At 38.8% G+C, this 25,164-nt stretch overlaps 1 protein-coding gene across 2 annotated transcripts in view; it reads right to left on the bottom strand.

The window, feature by feature from the left end:
- TPK1 (thiamin pyrophosphokinase 1) overlaps nucleotides 1-25,164 on the bottom strand; it is a 483,761-nt gene that overhangs the window by 121,826 nt on the left and 336,771 nt on the right. Inside the window, exon 8 of one of the 2 annotated variants that reach the window (XM_077810971.1) lies at nucleotides 22,723-22,824. The exons of the other annotated variant lie outside the window; for it this stretch is intronic. Coding sequence (XP_077667097.1) covers nucleotides 22,723-22,824 — 102 coding nt within the window. The remainder of the gene's footprint in view (nucleotides 1-22,722; nucleotides 22,825-25,164) is intronic. 2 annotated transcript variants of the gene reach the window in all.

The following is a 25,164-nucleotide window of genomic DNA, read 5'->3' as shown; positions in this document are numbered from 1 at the left end:
TGCAGCTTCTTGAACAGGCCAGTGTTTTGAAAGATGCGTGTGTCATGCACCTTTCTGGGCCAGCCTGTGTTAATGTCAATGAAACACCCACGGTGAGCCACAAGCACCTGGAGAACCATAGAGAAATACCCCTTCCAATTAATGTACTCTGAGGCTAGGTGGCCTGGTGCAAGAATTGGAATATGCGTCCCATCTATTGCCCCTCTGCAGTTAAGGAAACGCATTTGTGCAAAGCCAGCCACAATGCCATGCACGTTACCTAGAGTCACGGTTCTTCTGAGCAGGATGCGATTAATAGCCCTGCAAACTTGCATCAAGACGATTCCAACGGTTGATTTTCCCACTCCAAACCAGCTAGCAATCGATCGGTAGCTGTCTGGAGTTGCCAGCTTCCAATATGCAATAGCCACCCGATTCTCCACTGTCAGGGCAGCTCTCAATCTCACGTCCTTGCGCCGGAGGGTGGGGGCGAGCTCATCACACAGTCCCATGAGAGTGGCTTTTCTCATCCGAAAGTTCTGCAGCCACTGCTCGTCATCCCAGACTTGCATGACTATGTGATCCCACCACTTGGTGCTTGTTTCCCGAGCCCAAAAGCGGCGTTCCACGGTGGTGAGCATGTCCATGAATGCCACAAGCAATCTTGTGTCGTATGCGTTACTCGAGTCGATATCATCGTTGGAGTCCTCACTGTCAGTCTGGATCTTAAGGAGTAACCCGACTGCCAAACGTGATGTGCTGGCGAGACTCGTCAGCATATTCCTCAGCAGTTTGGGCTCCATTCCCACAGACCGAAAGGGAAGACAGAGCGCACAGTACAAAAAATATTGAAAGATGGTGCCAAGTGTGGACAGAAGCACAGAGATTGCTGGGATGCGAACTGATGTATCATGGGGCATTGGGACAGGACCCAGAATGGGAAGAGGTGCTCTGTGGGATAGCTGCCCTTAATACACCGCTCCCAATGCCGCTGCAAGTGCTGCAAATGTGGCCATGCCAGTGCACTTGTTGTCAGTGTGGACAGACTGCAGCGCTTTCCCTACTGCGCTCTCCGAGGGCCGGTTTAACTCAAAGCGCTCTACATCTGCAAGTGTAGCCACGCCCTTAGACTTTGAACGGGAAACCACCGAAAGCAAGGACAAATAATCAAATCCACTTACAGGTAAAAAGGAAACTTTACAACAAGCCAGGATTTCGCACCTTGTGTGAACAAAACAAAAGGTTGTTTTCAGTATAATACAGGGAGGGAGAAGCACTCTGTAGCCATTCATTGAGGAAACCCCTTGAGGAAGGGAGTGCTTTCATGAAGGTTTGAATCCTGGTTCTTGAGAAATGGATGGAACTTTGGGGAAGAAATCTACTGGATTAGATAGGAAAGTTAACTATTGGTACCATTTGCTTTCACCACACCCTCGTTTCTAGTTAAATCCTCATTCTCTCTTAAATAAACCTTCTTTTGTTTTATTATAAGTGCTCCCAAGTGTTGTGTGGTTTACAAGAGCAGCACTTTAAGGTAAAACTGGAGTACACTACACCTCTGGGTGCGGAGGATCTGGAATTTATGAGAGTAGCCAGTTTCAGGGACTGGGATGGTACAGGGGAAGGATTCAAAGGGATTTGAGAATTGGGCTGCACCTATTGTTAACCTGCAACGTGAAGTCAGGGTTGGTAGAGCCCAGCGGAGATGCATAAGTGGCTGACAGGCTGGTGGGGTGACGGAGCTGACACCCAGACACCATGGGTAAGATTCCTTCTTGCTGGAGGCAGGGAGTAATAAGGTGCCTCACAGTCCTAGGTACCCCAAGAACTGTCACTGCAGGATGTTACATATGTTTGTTAGACATAGCTACTTGGCTAACAAGTTACTTCAAACAACCACTGCTATAGGGTTCTGCTGGTTAGTATGAATTTACTAACTAGTTTCATTTTGATATTTGAAATTAATTAAAAATAGAACTTCCAATTAAAACAATTCTGAATTAAGTCAATCCAACCAATTAGCAGGAGACACTGTCTCTCTTTCTTTAAAATATAGAACTGCATCAAGAATTAAATTTAAAATGACAATTAGTAAGATGAAATATCTGAATGGTTATCAATTCCCTTACAAACACAACGAAGTTGCTACATTTTGGTCTTTTAAAATGTCTAAATCCAAACTCGAATTAAGATTTGGAAAGGGATCATGTATACAATGAAAGTGTATAAAATGTAACCAATTTGTATAGCTCTCTTACTCCTTATTTTAGATCAAAGTTTTGGATGCTGTCAGTTGGGACACAAGGTAGCAAATGTTTGCTTTCTGAATTGGTACAGTTATTTTCCCCTCCTTTCTTCTTCTAAGCCATTAAAATTTTCTGTTGATAGTTTTAGGACAGCATTTTATCAGCCTCAAGGAGCAAAAAATCCTTTGGAGTATTTCAGCTGGTTTTAAGGAAACCCTACTTCTGATAAGACAGAGATGCCACAGTCTTGTCACTATCTGTTGTTATCCTCCTGCCCAGAATTCCCCATAAAAGTTCTAAGAAGAATGAGAAGAGAGTGTTAACCTACCATACTTTCATTTTTTATCATCATGGATTCCATTTTCAGATGGTTAGAAGCTTGGACTTGTGAACTACTCTTTTGGTGTTATTACTGAGCTCATATCTCAGTGCAATGGGCAATAACATAAGAACATAGGAATTACCTTGCTCAATCTTAATTCTCTTTAAAAGACTGAAGAGGCTAGGTCTCCACTGGAGTGTTCTCTAACATACCGCTGGTTCCAAATGCACACACAGCTAGACAGGAAGAACTTGATGCATGGACAAGAATAGAGTATAAAGACCCTTACTATTAAGCACTAGGGAACTTTTTGAGGAAGAGACCTGAGCATTCCTCCACACCTATCAGCTGTCCCCCCAGCTCCTGCTTTCAATAATGCTCAAAAGCCTTTTTGGCTTAAACTACCAGTCTTCCTGATCAAGAAAAGGCTATTGAGTTTCCTGTAGTGAAGGAGATCCAATTAAATATAATACAAAGGTGTTAATAACTGATTTCAGCTACTTGCATATAAACTAGTCAGGTACCACAACGGGGTAAGATTGAGGGAAGGAATTTCTTGAAACCTTAAAATCAGTGCTGTTGCAGATAAGCTGTTCTATAATGGCCTCTGGATACTGAATGTTGACCTTCTTACTGGAAAGTTTATGATATATCAGTTTAGTTTAATAGTGGGCTGTAAGGAAAACCTGCAGGAAGGAACCAGTGGCTCCAGATAAGCCACTCACTAGTAAACACTTAAGGCTTAAGAGTCAATGCTCTATTAGCTGGGGTGGGGGTGGCAGCAAAAAACCTGGGAACTGACAAGAAAAAGGGACTCCAGCTGAGTTAAAAGGACTCTCTCTCTCTCCAGAGCAGGGGCTGTGGCTGGGGAGCTGTTGGGAAAACAGACTGTCAGACAGGCATCCATTGGAGTATCTGAAGCAGCTAGGACTGCCTTGGCCACCACTATAGGATGTAAGGCCTTTAGGTAAGAGACAACCTGTAGACTGTTGCTTTAAAATCCTCTCTCTAAATGTTTAATTATAAAATGAAAGGGCACATTATTTACTATTGTTTAAGAATCCCCAAACTCACTTTGCAATCACAATTGTAATAACCAAGTGAAATAGACAGGAGATCAAATGGGAAGAAAGAAAAACAAACTACAAACACACACTCAAGCAAACAAACCCAGAATTGTCCATGCTTCTATTCTTCCAACATGGTTTATATTGGCTACCAGAATAGAGATGGCCCTGAGCTGCATAGTTAGATAACAGAAATTAATATCTGCATTTTAAGTTTGAGGGTGTTTTAAAGCCATGGTTAAAGTTTGGCCAGTTATAGATATGAAGCAACCAGAAAGTTCAGATCCCTTTCTGGATCCAAAATTTCCCCAAACTTTGTTGGCAGTAAGACTTGGGGTTTTGGTAAGTCTCTCTCTATACCAGACGTTCATAAACCTGGAAAACATGTCACAGCATAGAAGCCAGGGGACAGGCTAGCAAAGGTGAAATATTGTTGGAAAAGCTATAAAGATATTTTATGAAAAACAAGGAGTTATCTTGAGAGAAAAGTTTGGGATTTTTTTAAGTGAGAAAATTTCAGAGTTTACCAAACTGTGAATTCCACATCTTTACATTAATAGTTTTGTCTCTTTTAGATATGTATTGGGTGGATAAATATTTTATGGAGACATTTTCTCCTACCTGCAATTTCTAAAGTTTGCAGCTGCTGCCACCCAAACAGGAATTATATTATATAGCCCAGTGATAGTCAGACAGAGGCTTGCAAGCGGCAAGTGGCTCATTAATGTGTCCATCTAAGTTATTAACCAATCACAATGCTTTTACTATGTTATTAACCAATTATAGTTGATAAAAACAACAGCACTTGGTCAGTCATTTTGCTGTGAGAATGATATATAAACTAACTATTTCCCCCATCATAGTGTTTAAATACAAATATATAGTGCTATCGTAAATGAAACAATGAATTCTCACTATTGTGGCTCTTCTGGATAATGCTGATCACTAATTTGGCTCTTGAATCACTAAAGTCTGAGTATCACTGATAAAGCCAGTCCTACAATCTCCTGAGATGTTAATTTGTCTTCAGTCTAGAAAGATATCATTCATTACAGAAAATTCTCTCTCAAAGTACACTTGGGAATATTTGCTATAAGTCTACCGGTAGTTCTGTTTTGAAAAGGGCTTCATTGTGTGTGCATGGTTCTTTTGTTTTTTTAACATCAAAGTTAATAGTTGCTTCAGAACAGACATCTTTTTTCCTCTTGCTGTCTTTGCAGTTTTCTTATCAATCACATAATGCTTAGCCTTTGTATTATTAGTGCTATATATTCCTTAGGCAATTTTCATCAAAGCAGCTGGCAATTCTGTCCAAAAATTTCAAACACTCAAAAAAGGTTTTTCAACTTCTAGCTAGAAAACAAGGGAAGAGAAAGACCTAACACAACATAACAAATCATAAGCTATTATCCTGACCTAGAGTTACTGAACGCATACATCAAAGGAAATTGACTGATTTCTTGAATGTCACAGTTAAAGTGCTATGTTTCCTTTCAGCATGTTAAATGTCGGCAGCTTAAGATTCTAAGTTTAAAATGCCATTTTCTTTCTTTAGACTTGTACTCTCTTAACATCCTATGGGCTGAGTCTGCCTTTTGATCCAACCTGCAGTTCTGTAGTTCTTTTGTTTTTGTTTTGTTTTTAAACCCCCAAACACTTTGGGCCAGATTTCTAAAGCCTGCCCTCTCTTTTAGTATCTGCCATTTGTAGGCAGAAATAATTGCGGACACAGTTCACTTAATTTAGACATTTAAATACATTATTGCACTAGATCAATAATTTAAACATATAAATAGCCTAAATTGTTCCCAAAACTGCACAAACAGGGAGGCTTAGATAGAGCTGGGTGGAAAACCAGCCCTTTATACAGCTCTCTTTAGGGCCTGAGCCAAAGCCAATTGAAAGCAATGGGAGTCTTTGCGCTGACTTCAATGGATTTTGGATTAGGCCCTTGAGGAGGTGACTGCAACTTGCTCACAAAATGTTTGGCCAACTAGCAGCCTCTCATCTGCTTCAAGGCCTTAGAGATATGCATTTCTTTTACACCGAGGAGAGGTTTTAACAAGATCATATTTCCATATTCCACCATCAGGAGCAGGTGCAATTTATTAGGTAATACCTCTAAACCCAGGGTGGCCTTTTCATATATACCTTCTGTATAGTGTAAGAAATTGGCTTTTGGCAAGTTACCACACAATGAAATCAGATATTGCAGTTTTCCTCTATATTCAGAATAGGAGCTGTGAGATAAATGGAGAAGTAACTGCTGGAAAATGTTGGCTTTTTAATGGTAAATACTGTAAAAAATGCAAAACTGGCCACTTAGGAACCCTACAAAGGACATGAGATTATGCATGAAGGAATTTTGATCCATAAACTGTTGACTGCATTACACTAATCCACGAGTACCTATATATATCCATACATCTAACATATTTCTTTAAAAACTGACCACTGTAACACGAATAATAGTCTTCATTTAAAAAAGACTGACTATAATGCAGCACAAGTAAATTAAATGACTGTGCAGTATGTAAAAATGAAAACACGATAGATGCTGAACTGGCTGATTTATACATAATGACCCGTACCACACATGGAGCTTAAACACAGGTTATATTTGCTAGAAGCATGGATATTTACCCCCTGTGCTTAACCAGATAGATCCTAAAGCACAAGAGAATCACACGTGGTGTTTATCACACACCCCTTCAGGAATGCAGCCATTTTTGTCTTATGTGCCTTTTGCATCTAAAAGAGCAGAAATGTACCTTCTTTTCTTTCCTTTCACAGCATAAGTCTTCTGTCTTTCACATAAAGAATAGGTCAAAGGCAGACCTCACCATAGGGACTTTTGATTTTAACAAAATAAATTTCTTGGTTAAGAGACACAAGGTGGGTGAGGCAATATCTTTTATTGGAGCAACTTCTGTTGGATCAGATCCAATAAAAGTGTGTGTGTGTGTGGGGGGGGGGGGGAATAAGTCAATCTTTGGCTTTGATTTGGGAGTGAAAGTTCACATCTTCCAGTCATTACCACTGTATGAAGTGTATGGCCATTACCCAGTTACCTGTTAATGTTTAACTTCAACAATCTTCCCTGTAAACCATTCTAATGACTTCTGCAATTACTGGCACCCAGGCAGTCACAGTTTGAGTGAAACAGCATTGCACATAATTATGCAACACAACTAAAATCCAATAGGCTGCAGGCCAAATCCTTGTTCCAGTGTAATCAATGGGACTTTCATCACAGTCTTCAATGGGATGAAGATTAGATTTTGTGGCTTTAACTACCTCCCCCCAAGAACCTGCAGATTTCAGCTGCTACAACATCCACTGCAGAGGCCTCAGCATGTTGAAGTGGGCTAAGATTAGCGGGTGGGTAAGTGAATGCCCCTGCTACATAAATTATACACACACACACACTCACTCACACACTCTCTCTCTGTCTCCTTCCCATCCCTCCCAGCCCACAGTAGGGTTGTAAAGGTTTTATCATCCTCTCCAGACTCAGTTTATGGAAAATGCTGCCACTTTCCTTCCTCTCAGACACAAAGAGCTCAACCACATCACCCCCAGCTATAGCTCCAATGATTCCCCATTAATTTAAGGCATTATCCAAAGGCTGTGTACAATGAGTCTTGTTAAATAACTACCTTTAATGTTGTAATAAACTTTTTTTCTTTTTTATTGAAAAACAAGTCAGTGGAACTGGTCCCAGATCAAAATTGCCTTCCTTGTTTTAAAATACTCCATGGAATTACTCTGCTATCCTTCCTGTTCACTGCCCTCACCTAACACTGGACTGCTTTCTTTCCCTACATGTAATCTCAACACTGTTGATGTAAGATACCATCCCTTTGCAGTTTTGATGTCTGTACAGAATGGCCTTCCTGCATATCTCACAGCTCATCTACTCTCCATTTCATTTAAAAACAAAAAAATCCACTGAAAACATACCTCTTCTCCCTTGCCTATAAAATACCTCTTATTTTTTCCTTCTCTACTGCAAAGTGTGTTGAATGCAATTTGTTTGAAAGACAACGTGCAAAATAATGTTGCTCTCCATTACTCTAAATTCTACAAGAGAGATGCAGCAATTTTGAAGAGGCAGGCTTTTACTTGACAATACTGTATCATCACTAGGCCAGTATGACCTCTGATGCAGCTGCAACTGTTCTAATTTCTTTTTTAACTAATAAAAACAATCTTACAGAATTCATTCTATTACTTTGTTAAAATAATTAATTTGTAGTTACATAGCTGGTAAGTCAATGGCTAACCCAGAGAACAGTCCTTGGTTTAACAACTACAGTTTTTTCCAAAATAGAAGATCCTCATATAGAGATCCGTGTACAATTATAAAAACAGCTATGTACAAGTGCTGTAGGTGTGAGCCATTCACGATTATCTGGTCTACTCCTCACCTCCCTGCCTTTATATTAGCTACTCATTTTTTACAAAGGCACCAAAAGATCCTCTCCCTGTAGTTATCTAAACAACTCCACCGTACATGCCTTAGGGAGAGAAAAAGAACAGAATTTGAATGATTCCACTGACTTTCATATTAAAACTAAAGAAAACTGCTTCTGAATGCGAAGGATGCAAATTAACTGATGTACCTTATACTTCCTTCCAGATTGAGGGTCTACACTACTTCTGCCCTAGTGTAAATAATTTTATGATATAAAGGCCCCATCTCTGAGAAGTACAGCACTTCTGTAACTCCTATTAATTCTTAACCTCTTAAGATCAGACCCTTTGGATGTTGCACTTCAGTTCTTCATCCCATAGATGGAAGGATGAGAGGTATAAGAATTAAACATCTTAGTTTGGGACACCGGCATCAGTTCTAATTAGACTTGGAAAAATTAGCTTTATATAGGCAAATGTCAGTAGATGTCAATTTCACCATATATAAAAAGTACACGCACACACAACCACAGCCAAAAAAATTATAGATAGGCTTGAGAATGTATTTGAGTTTAAGGATACTTTTTTTTCTCCTCATATTTTTGACATGTGAAGTTGACAATTTGTTTTTTAATGGTTATATGGTGAGATTCAAAAAGTTAAAGCCATTTACTGTCATTTAATAATTATTGTCTTGCTCGCTCATCTGACCCTCCCCTCCAAAAAAAATTCCCACCACTGTGAAAATTTAAGGTAGATTAAAAAAAATTAAACAAACATTGAGATTTTTTAATTATAAAAAATAAAAACTGAATTCTGCAAAGTATAGTTCTAATTATGCTTGCAACTGACAGCTGTGTGACTGCTATGATGTGGTAATTCTGGCATCCTATTTACATTTAATTAATAGTCATTTGAGGGGTTACCAAACAAAATATTTTCATTTGAATACAAAGGGACATCTTTCAAAAGACACTTTATTAATTCTTTTCATAGTACAAGTTTCAATTCTGCCTAATATTTAAATATGAGAATGAAGGTCAAAAAGGAATGTCTTGTCAGTCAAAGTTACTGAACCAAGGCCATTACATTAATTATTATGGAATGTATACCACCATTAGGAATTAAGATTGAAATATAAATTAACAAGGATAGGCAAATTAATGTATGAAGCATTTCTCTGAGACCAAACTCTTTTTGTAGTCTTTGCTCTGACAATCATTAGTTTCTAAGCAAGGTAAGAACTCTTGATTGTTAACTTGACATTTTAGAAAAATAGTCAGCAGCATAAAAGACCCAGAACCTCTCATGTCAAACCTTATTTCAGTACAGCAGTTAGTGTTACAACCTGATGGATATGGTATCAGCATATACAAAATCATTTCCCTGAACAGTTTGCCTGTTTTTCTCCTATTTTCCTACAATTTCTTTTTGATGTCTAATGATATCATTTTATTAGTGCCAGAATCAATTTGTGCTTTCAAGACGTGTTTCTCAGTCCTTACCCTTCTTTTTCCCACAAAAACATGGGAAAGTGCTTAGTTAAATAGTTACCTTTGAACTCCCAAACACTACAAGCAATTGAATTTTTAAAAAGACCAAAAAATGAAATCACGTATGTGGGGTCCCATTGGTTTCACTGGGAGCTTCAAGTGCACTGAAATGTATAACCTGACCTATACTGCTTTAGGCACACATTTTCTTCTTGACATGTAGTAGGAAAATGGCCTGAAACTTAAGCCTATGTATCAAAGGCCTGGTATGAGGCCTGAGCTAAAGTAGTCAAAACTTTGCTGATATAAAGCAAAGTTAAATTGTGAGCAAGAAGCAGGCCCTGCTCACAGAATTTGGCAAGCACATTCCAGAAGGCTGGTACCAGAACACCCCGATAAACACATTCCCCAAAGATAACAGAAACATGCTGACCCACCTTAAGGATAAGGTCAGGATCACAACATGATGAATAGAGATGTTTTGATTGATCCGATAAGTACAAGGCAATGGGTGGTGCCGCCCTAGTACATCAGAGAGTGGCACCCTGATACGTCAAGGATGATATGTAACTTGTTTGTATTGGTGTATAAAGATGTATCTCAGAGGGAGAGTCTTTGTCCAGCCGAGGGGGCAGTGGAAAGTCCCGCCACTGACTGAGCTGCATCCATTATCACAGGCATACATAAATAAATGTAGACATTGATCTGGGGAGCTAGGACTGTGCTTTGCTGACAATAAACCTGACCAAGAGCCATTGCACCTTAAGGGATTTTGTAGTTATTGGGTGGTTCGCTCGAGATCTGCTGTGCCAGCTATCTGCGCAGAGCTGGGACAGCACACAGGGAGAACACACACACAGCCCAACATCTGATGACACAACATACAGCTCATCTTGAACACACAGAAAACAGTTTTGTTTCAGAGCCTTGACAAAAAAGTATTTTCATTTTACCAGTACTATACCACAAGTTAATCATGTGAGTGTTTTTTTTCCCTTATAAAAACCTTCTTTCAAGTGCTTATTTCTAGACCATAAAAATTTGCTTCAAGCAGAGATATACAGAAGTTAATGTTCCTAGCTTCTGTCAGAAAAATGAGGTACTTGCCCATTCTTAAGTCACTGGTGTTAGTGGGTTCAGGTTAGTTTAGTAAAATTAGATTTTATTTTAAAGTTTAACACCATTAGTATAGAGATTCATTGGTGCCCTAGGATTCCTCTTTAAGAAAAGCAGCAAATTAGAAACAATTGCATCTGTTTAATTTATGGAAGGAATTTAATACAACAGAAATACTTGAACTGAAAAAAGAATTGCAGAGAGAATTTTTCCTCCCCATTTTTCCCTTTTCTTTTAGTTAAGTGTCCAATAATCTTTCACTCTGGGTTTTGGTCAGTTACCACAGAACATTGAACACTGTCATAAATCCATGACTCGGAACAACCTTAAAACCTTAAACTATATTGTTTCCAGCGATCAGAGCTTGCATCGGTAAATTATGCAAGATGATGATAATTTTGTAATGACAAATATCGAAGTATAAAACAGTCTCGATTATCCCAATAAGGGTGATCATTTTGGGAGCACAAAACTTATTTAGTTTAATTCAGTGAACCTTCCCATCCAACATTAACATCTTAAAAATCACTTAATGGTTCCAGGCTCAGCATGGTGTGGCTAACCGGAATCATGAACATCTTACTCTCTTAGTTTAAGTGTGCCATTCTTTAAGCACTGTTACCCTTTGATTTTACAGAGCTGTTTGAGCTCAGCATCTTCTTGCATATTAGTACCAAGATACTTGTCCTGATTTGCTTCCTGTGGCGTTGCCATTGCATGAGTACCATAAATCAGTGATTTCTTTGCCTGAATTGAACAAGTTGTCTCAGAGAACAAGCAACCTCTGGAAGACAAGAGGTACCAGTAATTCTTTGCCTCTGTAATTAGAAGGCTCTCTTTCTTAAACAGATCAGGAGACTTTTCTACTCATGAACCCTCACCAACCACAGAGACTACTGACAGGAGAAATTCAGAACAAGAACTGCAGTAGCAAATGACGTGTAGGAGAAATTCCATAGCAGTATTACTGAAAGACAGTGTGGAATTTTCAAAAGCACTCAGTGGTCGAACTCTGCTCCCACTGAAGTCAATGGCAAAATCCTCATTAACTTCAGGTGGAGCAGAGTTAGGCCAATGCTGCACACTTTTGAAACTACTACTCAGTTTTTTATAACACAATTTAAATGTTCAAGTATAATTTCTGTATTGTGAAGACTTCTCACTTTTTTCTTGATGTTACTTAAAATATATTAGCAAACTACATTACTGGGTTTTAGTTTGGTGTGGTCATTGTTTTTGATAGATACATGCACACACTATAATTAAGGCTACGATTTAATCATGAGTATTTTTAGTAAAAGTCATGGACAGGTCATGGGAAAAAATAAAAAAATCATGACCCCTGACCTGTCCATGATCTATACTAAAAATACTCATGATTAAATCCTGGGAGGGGGGAGTGTGATTGGCTGCGGGACTGCACGGAATCTGTGACTTCCACAACAGACACGGAGCCCTAACTATAATACACACACGCACTTGTTTGCACAGAGTGATTGTGTGTGTGTATACGTATATGTGTATCAATCTATACACTCACACACACACACAACCAACCACTCTGTGCGTACAGATGCGTGTGTGTGTATATATATGTCTGCAAACTTTCTTCCCCCTTCCAAATTCCACCCCCAAGTCAACTTAATTAAAAACATAAAAAAGATCTCTAGCTAAACTGTGGTATGTAACCTATTATTTAAATCAGCTTCTGTACGAGATGACTGGATGATAGCTAATGCAATGCCAATTTTTAAAAAAGGCTCCAGAAGTGATCCCAGCAATTACTGGCCGATAAGCCTAACTTCAATACTTGAGAAACTAGTTGAAACTATAGGAAAGAACAGAATTATCAGACACACAGATGGACACGATTTGTTGGGGAAGAGTCAACATGGCTTTTGGAAAGGGAAATCATGCCTCACTAATCTACTAGAATTCTTTGAGGGGGTCAACAAGAATGTGGACGAGGGTTCTTCAATGGATATAATGTACTTAGATTTTCAGAAAGCCTTTGACAAGATCCCTCACCAAAGGCTGTTAAGCAAAGTACGCTGTCATGGGATAAGAGGGAAGATCCTCTCATGGATCAGTAACTGGTTAAAACACAGGAAACAAAGGGTAGGAATAAATGGTCAGTTTTCAGAATGGAGGGAGGTAGATAGTGGTGTCCCCCAGGGGTCTGTACTGCGACCAGTACTGTTCAACATATTCATAAATGATCTGGAAAAAGAAGTAAACTGTGAGGTGGCAAAATTTGCAGATGATACAAAACTACTCATGATAGTGAAGTCCAAAGCAAACTGCGAAGAGTTACAAGGGGACCTCACAAAACTGGTGACTGGGCAATAAAATGACAGATGAAATTCAAAGTAATGCACATTGGAGAACATAATCCCAATTATACATATAAAATGTTGGGGTCTAAATTCGCTGTTACCACTCAAGAAAGAGACCTTGGAGTCATTGTGGACAATTCTCTGAAAACATCCACTCAATGTGCAGCAGCAGCCAAAAAACTAACAGAACTTTGGGAATCATTAGGAAACGGATAGATAATAAGACAAAACTTATCATATTGCCTCTATATAAATCTATGGTATGCCCATATCTTGAATACTGCATGCAGAGCTGGTTGCCCCATCTCAAAAAAGATATATTGGAATTGAAAGAGGTACAGAAAAGGGCAACAAAAATTAGGGGTATGGAACTGATCCATATGAGGAGACATTAATAAGACTGGGACTTTTCAGCTTAGAAAATAGACAAATAAGGGGGGATGTGATAGAAGTTTATAAAATCATGACTGGTGTGGAGAAAGTAAATAGGGAAGTGTTATTTACTCCTTCTCATAACACAAGAACTGGTGGTCACCAAATGAAATTAATAGGCAGCAGGTTTAAGACAAACAAAAGGAAATATTTCTTCACACAATGCACAGTCAACCTGTGGAACTCTTTGCTAGAGGATGTTATGAAGGCCAAGATTATAAAGGGTTAAAAAAAGAACTACATAAGTTCATGAATGATAAGTCCATCAATGGCTATTAACCAGGATGGGCAGGGATGGTGTCCCTGGCCTCTGTTTGCCAGAAGCTGGGAATGGGAAACAAGGGATGGATCACTTGACAATTACCTGTTCTGTTCATTCCTGCTGAAGCACTTGGCATTGGCTACTGTAAGAAGACAGGGTATTGGGCCTTTGGTCTGACCCAGTATGGGAGTTCTTATGTTCTAAAGGCAAGCATGTGGTAATTATTAGGGACTGGACAACATTCCCAAATCCACAACATTTTGGTGCAAGTGGGTGCCTATTCACAGTATAATGCATATATAAAGCATTAGACAACCTCAGAACTACAGGTATTATTGCCAACTCATCCTAAAATATATACTGCTTATATTTTTCATTAGCTTTCTCTTCACCGCCTCCCCCCAGTTTCTCTACAATGATATTTCACTGTGGTCACTCTGCTCTACTGTTCACTATGTTTATCCCCTGGATATTTTTCTCTCTCATTTATATCAAGTCTATTACATGGAATAAAAAGCAACCCAGGTTTGAGCTTAGCTATTTGCATCACAATGATCATATGAGTTAAGATTAGCCAAAATAAATGTACTTATCCACAAATAAAAGAATGGTACAGATAGGCTTGAATTGGAACCTCAAATTTGAATTCAAGAACTTGAGGAAAGTATATATGTGAGTTTGGAACTGACCTTTGTTATTCAGGCCCAGGAGTACAGGTAAAAATCCTTCAGATTTTGGTACATGAGGATAAAATGAAAAAGGTATACAATTTTGAAAAATATAGAAGGAATGAAAAAAATGAAAAGCGTAGGTATTTAACATGGGTAAAAATGTCTTGTCAAGCACTGGACTTTTTTCCTTCTTACTCTTGACATATAATGTCAGTAATGCCAATAAGAGTTGCTAAACTAAGACATGTCAAGGCACCATTTCTTAGCTTGACATAACATTTTGACAAGTCTTTTAAGCTCTCAAACTTTAATGAATATGGAACCAATAATATGAATACTCTGAATATATGTTTTGATTGCTTGCTGTCAATCAATTAGCATCTTTCTCTAGTATGATAAGCACTAATAGTACCTCTTCAAGTATGGGGCAGGGCAAGCCAATGAACTTGTGAGTGAAAAGATAATCTTTAAAATACATGTCAATAAAACTTTCACAGCACACAATTGCATATTTTATGTATGTATATACAAATAGACACACATACCACAAACATGCATGCAATTTAAACAGACATTGGACTAAATTCTGTCCTCTGCTACACACACAAAATCAATTTTACCAATGTAATTTAGGCCAGAATTTTGCTCATTAAACAGACATTTAGTTTTTAAATAAATATATATACACAAACATGCATGGCCCCAGAAATCCCATTATAAGAAGTTAAATTAAAAGGGTCAGGAACCAAATTTCCCTGCTTGACCCCAGGGTTCAAGAAATCATAATTTAAATGAACTTTTGCCACAACAATCATAAGTTTTCTGCAGGTACTGTATTTTGAGAGCAACACCATGAACTCGAGTTCTTTGAAGAATGTGACTTCCACTTCCACAATGACATAACTTTTTGAATAAAGCTAGAGAACTTCCATCTCTGTTAAGTTAGTAACGCATGCATTGCTTTGGTGATGCTTAAAATATCTTTAATAATTCAAATTAGATCCCGCAAATATTAAATGTCAGTTCTACTTTTACCTTGTATGGCTGGAAGCTGAACCTAAGCAAATTCAGATTAGAAATCAGCCACACATTTTTTAACAATGAGGGTGATTAACCATTGGAACAAATTACCCAGGGAAGTGGTGGATTCTCCATCTCTTGGAGTCTTCAAATGCCTTTCTGGAAGGTATGCTTTAGGCAAACACAAGTTCTTGGGTTCAGTTCAGGAGTAACAGGGTAAAATTTAACAGCTATGACATACCCGAAGTCAGACTAGATGACCTAATGATTCCTTCTGGCCTCAAACTATAATCTGTGAAAGCAGCCCCAAGGAAGTCAGTGGAGCTACTCACAATCTTAAAATAAGTTATGTGTGTTGTTTGAAGGATGGGGACCTTCATGAGCACTGAATATATAAAATAACGTTATAACTATTATATGGTTTTAAAAGTAATTTAGGCTGGTTTATCTTTTTAAATAGGATTTACCAAGAAATACACCTTCGTTGCACTTATCTCTAGGGCTAGGGCTGTAGTTTACAGTATTGTGATGAGGCTGAGAAACCTCACAACAGCAAAGACAGAGTTCAAAAAGCTTATGGGCTCACCTAGCCCTGCCCATCTATACCTGCAGCCAAGGCCAGGCCTGGAGGGGGCAGAAAAGGTGGGAAACTGGCTCAGTTCAGGGCTGACTGATGAAGGAGCAGGAGCTAGCTGCCTCCCCTCATGAGGGGAGTATCACTAAGAGCCTGACAGTCAGAACAGCCACTGGGGAAGAAGCACTGCATCCTGGACTGAGGAGACTGCTGATGAGACCAAAGAGCACCAAGCCGTGAGTGAACTGTGTGACTGAATTAGAATCATAGACTTTAAGGACAGAAGGGACCATTACGATCATCTAGTCTGACCTCCTGCACAACGCAGGCCACAGAATCTCACCCACCCACTCCTGTAACAAACCCCTAACCTATGTCTGAGCTATTGAAGTCCTCAAATCATGGTTTAAAGACTTCAAGGTGCAGAGAATCCTCCAGCAAGTGACCCGTGCCCCATCCTACAGAGGAAGGCGAAAAACCCCCAGGGCCTCTTCCAATCTGCCCTGGAGGAAAATTCCTTTCCAACCCCAAATATGGTGATCAGCTGAACCCTGAGCATGTGGGCAAGAGTCACCAGCCAGATACCCAGAAAAGAATTCTCTGCAGTAACTCAGATGCCACCCCATCTAACACCCCATCACAGGCCATTGGGCCTATTTACCATGAATAGTTAAAGATCAATTAATTGCCAAAATCATGTTATCCCATCATACCACCTCCTCCATAAATTTATCGAGTTTAATCTTGAAGCCAGATAGGTCTTTTGCCCCCACTGCTTCTCTTGGAAGGCTGTTCCAGAACTTCACTCCTCTGATGGTTAGAAACCTTCGTCTGATTTCAAGTCTAAACTTCCTGATGGCCAGTTTATATCCGTTTGTTCTTGTGTCCACATTGGTACTGAGCTTAAATAATAAATAAGTATTTGTTTAGATAGTGTGCCATGCCTAGATTATTCTTAACCTCCAATCCATCCTCAGTGTTTAGTGGTCCCACATCTTCTTTCTTTGTTTTCTTCTTATTTATATGGCATTTGAACCTTTTACTATTGGTTTTCATTCCCTTTGCAAGGTCCAACTCTACATGGCTTTTCGCCTTTCTCACTTTATCCCTACATGTTCTGACCTCAATAAGGTAGCTTTCCTTGCTAATCCTTCCCATCTTCCACTCCTTGTAGGCTTTCTGATTTTTCTTAATCACCTCTCTGAGATGCTTGCTCATCCAGCTTGGTCTACAACCCCTGCCTATGAATTTTTTCCCCTTTCTTCGGATGCAGGCTTCTGATAGTTTCTGCAACTTTGACTTGAAGTAATTCCCGGCCTCCTCCACCTTTAGATTCATAAGTTCTTCAGTCCAATCCATTTTCCTAACCAATTTCCTTATTTTTTTAAAGTTAGCTCATTTGAATATAGGCCCCTCCAATCTTACTCCATCCTCCCACCCAGGGGGACCCAAAGCTCTGGCCGGACACTCCAAAAGATCCACAAGGGGGCGATACTCGAGTCAAGCCACTACAAACTATCTGAGGCTTGTCCCCTATAGGCCAAACTGAAGAAACCAAGGTAAGAAGCAAGGAGCCAGAAATCAAGCCATCCCACTAGGGAGACCAGCGCTCTGAGCTCCCTATTACAGGCATATCATGACAAATGGCCCAGAAATTAAATATGATAAAATGGAGCAGCCCTTTTAACCAGGGGAAGCATTGATCATCTTGGCAAGAACTATAATTCACAATGGGGTAGTATGCAAATAATTTCCAGTAGATATCATTATGTTGCTTTTCCCCAAAATAGTAATAAAACAGTGGCACAAAACAAGCCTCCCCCATGACTTATAACTACACATAAGTCATCCTTTTTATCCATTCATCTTATTCCTTTATGCACAACAGTTATAACATTATGTTTAATAACTCCCTCTTCAAAAATCATGTTCCTTTCTTGAGAACACATTATGGATGTATAAACACGATGAAATGTTCTTAGATAACACTCTTTTTTCGGGGGGGGGGGGAATTATGTACTCACTATGTATGTAAGAATATAGCTAAGGGGAAAAAGTTGAAGAATGTTGGGGTGGGGGGAAAACCTACAGCCATATTTGTCTGTAGGCTCTTACTTTTTCATAAGGCTAGTTTTAGCTTTGTGATAGATGTGAATTATGGATCTATGTGTATGTGTGTGTAATATACATCACAAACTACATATGTTAATTATGTATTACATTATATAGTCTATTTTTGTGATTCTGGTTTGTAGTCAACGTTTCAGCAACGTAGAGAAAAAACTACTTTCCAGAACTATTTTCTATTGCTACTGCTGTATTTGCCCCTCACTTTTTTTGATCAGTGGAGTAATTTGGTTACCAGGATCAGATTGGGAGTAATTCCTTCATTTTCTTTGATGGTTTCTAAGGTAGGAAAGAGTTTCACACCTTTCTGATTGCCACTCAAGAAAATTAATTCAAGTTAACTAAAGGTGTGAATGTAAAGTGGATAACTGCATAAAACCCTGTGTAGAGACTTTCATTCCGAATTAAAGTAGACTTAATTTGTCTCGGTGTATATTAAAGTAACCTGAATTAAGACAACTTTAATTCTATATGACAGTATCTATCACAGAGTTTTAATGCAGTTTAACTATTTCACTTTAAGTTCACACCTTTTAGATAATTATTCAGATAGTTTAGTTAATTTTTCTGAGTGTCCCTGTGTAGAAAAGCCCTCAATTAGAGGACAGAAAGGGACCATTATGATCATCTAGTCTGACCTCCTGCACAACGCAGGCCACAGAATCTCACCCACCCACTCCTGTAACAAACCCCTAACCTATGTCTGAGCTATTGAAGTCCTCAAATCATGGTTTAAAGACTTCAAGGTGCAGAGAATCCTCCAGCATCCGTGCCCCACGCTACAGAGGAAGGCAGACAGACATGCTTTGCATGATTTGTTCTAATCCTTGGAAAAGGAAAGTTTTTCTTTGCTGACTGTGGATGAAGTCATCATTCAGACAAGATTTTTATACATATATATATACACACACACACACACACACACACACTTAACCTTTGCCCACATAACTCATAACAAGGAATCCTGTGTGTCTGTACCTACTCCTCCCTGAGTGGTTCCATCAGAACATCTATGATTAGTTTTGAAACTCTTAAGACCTGGCTATTCAGGTCAGGTTAGGTAGCCACAGCTAAATACCCTCACTAGGACTACTGCCATCCCCTCCTCCTTGGGACCTACACTGTGCCCCCTACACTCCAGTCATAAAATGGCTAAAATTATGGATGATCTGACCACATCACGTTCATGGATCTGATAGCAGAATCATAGAAAGGTAGGGTTGGAAGGGACTTCAAAATCTGAGGCAGAACCAAGTAAATCTAGATCATCTCTGCAAGATGCTTTTCCCACCTGTTCTTAAAGATCTCCAATGAAGGGGATTCCACAACCTCCCTTGAAAGCCTATTCCAAAGCTTAACTACACTTATAAATTTGTCCTAATACTTAACCTAAATCTCCCTTGTTGCAGATTAGGCTCATTACTTCTTGTTCTACTTTCAGGAGACATAGAGAACACTTGATCACAGTCCTCTTTGTAAGAGCCCTTAACATATTTGAAAACGGCTATCAGGTCCCTCTTCAATCTTCATAGGAGTACTATGCTTGTGCTTCTCCAGTCTTCTGAGACCTCACCCATCCTCCAAGACTTCTCAAAGATAACTGCTAACAGTTACAAGATTGCATAAGCTAACTCCTTAAATTCCCTACGATGAATTTCATCAGGCTCTCCCAACTTAAAGACATTTAACTCATCTAAATATTCTTTAACCTGTTCTTTCCCTATTTTGGCATGCGTTCTTCCCCCTCGTGTCACTCTTGTCTTTGCTATTTTACTAACTAGACTTCTGCAATGCCTCTAGTGGAAATTTTTTTTCCTTGCCTTCAAGGCCATTGCATAACTGCAGCCCTGACTATATAGTTGATCTACATACTTGCCTTTCTCCCCTGGCCCCTTTTATTCTGCCAACATGTGATGCTGTATGACTGAAAAATGACCATGTATATAATTGTTGCTACCACTGTCATACAATTGAAACAAAATTTGTACAAAGTATATCACATAATGTGTCAATGGAAAAGTTATGTTCTGCTAAGTACGTTGATCCTGTGATACAGAGATGATACATGCATAAAGTTATGAATATTGACTGTGTAGCTGTATTTCAAATGTGATTGTTCCTGGAATAATACCAGCAAGATAATTTACATCCAGTATGGCCAGCACATTGTGAATGGACTATTCAAACTGACGGTTCATTAAAGAAAACTTAACTCACAATGGGCCACAGAGGAAACCTGTCCTGCCCAGCAAGTCTCTCTGTGGACATCTTAGCCTCTAAGTGGGCAATGGCTGCTCCTGAGAGTCATCAAAGCCATGTAAGGGCATGTGACTTGCTCATGTGACCCTGGACTGCATCTTGTGCCGGTAATTTTCCATGAACTGAGACAGAGCTTTGTTGACAGTAAAATTCCATCCACATGGGAGAGGGTATAAAAGATCCTGGAAACACCTCCATTTTGTCTTCATTTCCTGCTTCATTTCTCTGGACTGGACTTCAAACAAGAATTGATGACCCTCAAGGTATCTGGGTAATTTCCAGAGAGACTTTTGCAAACTAAAGCAGTTCATTCCATTACTCCTTCAAACTTGATACAAGAACTTTACAATGATTTTATGTATATAATCTACTGACCATTTTAATTCTCTATTTCTTTTTCTTAAAAATAAACCCTTAGATCTTAGCTATTAAAGGATTTGCAACAGCGTGATTATTGGGGAAGATCTGAAGTTATATATTGACCTGTCTATGTGTCTGGTCTCTTGAGATCAGAACCATGCTTTGTTTTATGAAATTAAAACAAATTTCAGGTATTCAGTAACCACTCATCATGAAGTCTAGTGTCTAGGTGGTGAAATAAGAGCTGGAATGCCTAAGGAGACTGCATTTTTAACTTCTTGTTAACCAGTGTGGTGAGACAGAAGTTTATGTTTGTTACTGGCTTGGTATATCTAATGTTAGAATAACCACCAGGGTGGGTTTGCCCTATTTCTTAGGGGTTTGTCCTGAAACTGGTATTCTCAGCTGTAACACACTGAGGCACAGTGACACAACAGTACTAGCTTTGACTCCCAATTCATCTGCTTCTACCACAACTGATTCAGTACCTTTCTTCATGCTTCCTACTATACGTCAAAATATCTTGGCTTGCCAAACCACATCTCATCTGTTTGTTTGTTTTTTTATCAACATTTAGGTCAATATTTACTGAGCACACCCCATATACATTCCTTGGTTAGGAATTTATCAAACACACAGAACTGGAGATGAGGTAAATTTAGAGTATGGACATTTCCCCTGTCCTCTCATCCACAAATGTTTTTTTCTGATTAAAGTTACTCTTTTAGTAAGTACTGTGCTTCAGTATTTTGTGTGGAAGACAGCTCATTGCATTGGCGACATAATGTATGAATTTTCTGTGAAAATTCTTGGAATGTGAGCAAAACTGAAGTCTAATTGTAAGCACATTTCTATGTTGTTCTATGCTTCTCTTGTTTATCCATCTATGAAAGATGGTCACATATATAATTATTTTTCTCCTTAAAAATATTTTAGGGAGGTGAAAGTTAGAAATGCTTAAAAAAAACTTTAATGAAATAAGCATGCACATAACCATCCTTTAACCTGCCACATGTGTGATCTCTGGTGACAATCGTAAAGGGTTTTGTAATATTTTGATGAGGGGGAAAAATATACTTGGATGCTAAAACATCCACTACTCAAATACAAAGAGACGAGGAGAAGGAGAACTTTGTGACGCAGGTTTTCAAAGGACTTGAACAGTTTAGCAGAATTTGACTAGTTAGTCCTCTTCCTCCTATCTCTTTGGTGAGGTTGTTCATTGAAAAAAACAATTTATGGAATTAAATTAACAGCTGTTGATGTAAGATGGCTCGTGTTTTTTAGAATTGAGATTATTAATTTTCTATATGCATCTTATTTTCTCCTAAATGTAATGCTGTTGTAGCACCACAGAATATATTTCTGAATGCTATAATGAAGCTGTCACTGTTCAGGGCAACTGCTCCCATATTCCTCCTCTGTGGTCCAGCAAGGGCACCTACTCTTTGCCTTCCAGCTCCCCAGCTCTCTCTCTCCCTCCTGACCAGAATATTTCCAGGCTGCACAGTTCCCTGCCTATACTATGAATCCCCCAGAAAGTCAGACTGCCTTAGCAGGCCTGCTTTGCTTTTGTCCTCCGAGGCTACAAACAGCACAATTGCCCACAATTAAGTTACCGCACAGCTTTTTCTAAGCAAGCACACTTATTCTTAAGGAGAAAGCATTTAAGAGAAAACATATTAAAATAATAAAAGAAACTACATACATGCTAAGAAGCTTACTAGAGATCAACCTCCAACTCCAACGGCTCTGGCATGTGAACAGTCTTTCAAGTCTTTATCATTTTGGGGTGTATTAACAGGAGTGCTGTATTTGAGACATGGAAGGTAAGTCTCCCATTCAACTCAGCACTGGTGAGGCCTCAATTGCAGTATTACGTCTAGATCCGGGTACCACACTTCAGGAAAGATGTGGACAATTTGGAGAGAGTCCACAGGAGAGCAACAAAAATGATAAAATGTTTCATAAACCTAACCTATAACAAAAGGTTAAAAAACTGGGCATTTTTAGTTTTGAGAAAAGAGAACTAAGGAGCATACCTGACAACAGCCTTCAAATATGTTAAGGGCTGTTACAATGAGGACTGTGATCAATTGTTCTCCATGTCCACTGAAGGTAGGACAAGTAGTTATGGGTTTGATCTGCAGCAAGAGAGATTTAGTTTAGATATTAGGAAAAACTTTCAAACAATAATGGTGGTTAATGGTGGAATAGGCTTCCAAGAGAGGCTGTGGAATCACTATCACTGGAAGTTTTTAAGAATAGGTTGGACGAACACCCACCATCCCTGATGATTGCATGGCTTCAGCATATCTGGAGATATATCTGTACATGGGGTGGAATAATAAAACCATGTTGGTAGTAACAGAAGAAAATTCAGATTTCAAAATCACTTTCTGTGGTGAGACTGAATAGATCTCACTAAGTCAGTAAGGACACGTGTTCATTTATCAGAGTGGTATAGCATTCTACCCTGGGCCTCAGATATTACTGAATATAATCCTTCTTTCCAGGTGGATCCTAAACTAACAATAAGAGTAAATGTAGTCAATCCATATATAGCTCAATCCGCCACGACAGCAGAAACAGAATTAACACTGATATTAGAAGGCATTTGAAAAGCCTGAGCAATTTTACAATGGGATCAAATTGAAGAGAGAACATTTTTCAATATAGTTATGGGACTCGAGTATGGATGAGCTCAGTACTCTGAGATTTGAACATTCAAAAACATTTCCAGTTTTCCTGTAAAGGAAAATATCAGTCATTAAAGCCTTGATCAGACTGAGTATTTTGCATTCTAAATTTTCTGGTTTTCGTAGTAGATAATAATTGAACGTCATTCTCTATCTTGTCAATTTTCCAGGCATTTACATTCAATCTAGGAATACAAGTACCCATTTTTCTCTTCTACAATTTTAATAACATGTAATAAAATACTTTTTGGACATTTATTTTCCTTCCAGAAGCAACTGTTTTATAGATTACAGATCCCATGATACCTGCCAATTTCTCTACAACACTCAGTGAAAATTACATGGAGGACAGAGGTGAAGAATCTCACCTCTTATATACCCCATCTATCATGAGAGTCCTGCTAATATTAGAAGTGGGAAGCAAACCACAATATCAAGTTTCCCCTTACAGAACCTTTTAGGAGAAATTCACCTCAAATAAGGCAGTAAGATAGGGGAAAAGATGCTCTCTGGAGAGGCAGTGTCGTCTATTAGGTAGAGCACTGGCGACCTGGGTTCTAGTCTCAGCTCTGCCTGATGTGCTGTGTGACATTGCACAAATCACTTCCCCTGTTTTCTTTTCTTTATTTTGCTGTCTTGTTTATTTATGCTGTAAGCCAGGTCTATTTCTTACTATATGGCTTCTAACTCAGGCTTTCTTGGCAAAATTTGGAACTGATACTGCTTCCTGTATTTGGATAAGCTAAGCAAAATGATGATCTTCCAGTATTTATTATCAATATGAATTCATTGTTACAAGCATGTATATGCATGAAAAGCAAGTGTATTCCAAAGCTGTAGTTGAGAATCTTAGAGTTGACTGAAATGAAAAACTCTTCTGGCACTTTTGTTATGAATAAAATCTTCTAGATCAATAAAATCTGAACCGCTCACTTCAGTCTGCCTGTCTGCAGATAGCCTAAGGTATGTCTACACTGCAAAAGAAAAAAAAAGTTCTTAACTTGGGTTAACTAACCCACGTTAGTTCATTCAGCGGTGGACACATGGCAACTCTGCTTTTAACTGGGGTTAGCAGTTCACATAAAAGCATATAGAGGAATCTGGGTTTGAATTTGAGCTGCTAATCCAAGTTAAAATCTGGTCTGCCAAGTCTTCATTGCTATTTAATCTGAGGTAGCATCATACCTTTTTTCCATGTAGACAGACCTCAAGACAAAAGATGAGAGGTATGATCTATTCCCATCCATCTCAATGGGGTGTTAACTCTGAAATCTGAAGACCACAATGTAACAGTCATATTATTTCATTGTTGACCCTTTTAGTAGAAACACCTAATTAATGTGGTAATCCTATTTTAGGTCACCTTCCCCATATCTCCTTGGCTAACAAACCCAGCTGCCAATACTTCCAGCTATTTCTCTCAACCCATCATAACTCCTGAAGTGCAGTCAGGAACTAATCAATACAAAAGTCGGCGGCACAGTGAATAAAACCTGAAAATGTGCAGACAGTGTCAAAAAAGTCAAAATAAATATCGCGGAGGCTACTGTACTGAGTGTATTATTCTTTTTCAAATATAACTCAATGAAAATTCATTTAAAAATAAATTAAAGGAAGTTGCTGAACAATTTCCAGTCTGACATCATATATGAAGACTTGTTTGTATGGCAAAGGAAAATGTTCGTATTGCATCACACACACAAATGAATGGTATCAGAGTACTGCAAAAAGAAGTTAGTAAAAATCAAGATTACAAAGAAAGCGAAGATCAACAGTGCCAACATG

This window comes from Eretmochelys imbricata, chromosome 2 (assembly GCF_965152235.1).
Source record: "Eretmochelys imbricata isolate rEreImb1 chromosome 2, rEreImb1.hap1, whole genome shotgun sequence".
Taxonomy (NCBI): domain Eukaryota; kingdom Metazoa; phylum Chordata; order Testudines; family Cheloniidae; genus Eretmochelys; species Eretmochelys imbricata.
Note: the sequence above shows the minus strand (reverse complement) of the source record. Positions and strands in the feature narration are given on the sequence as shown.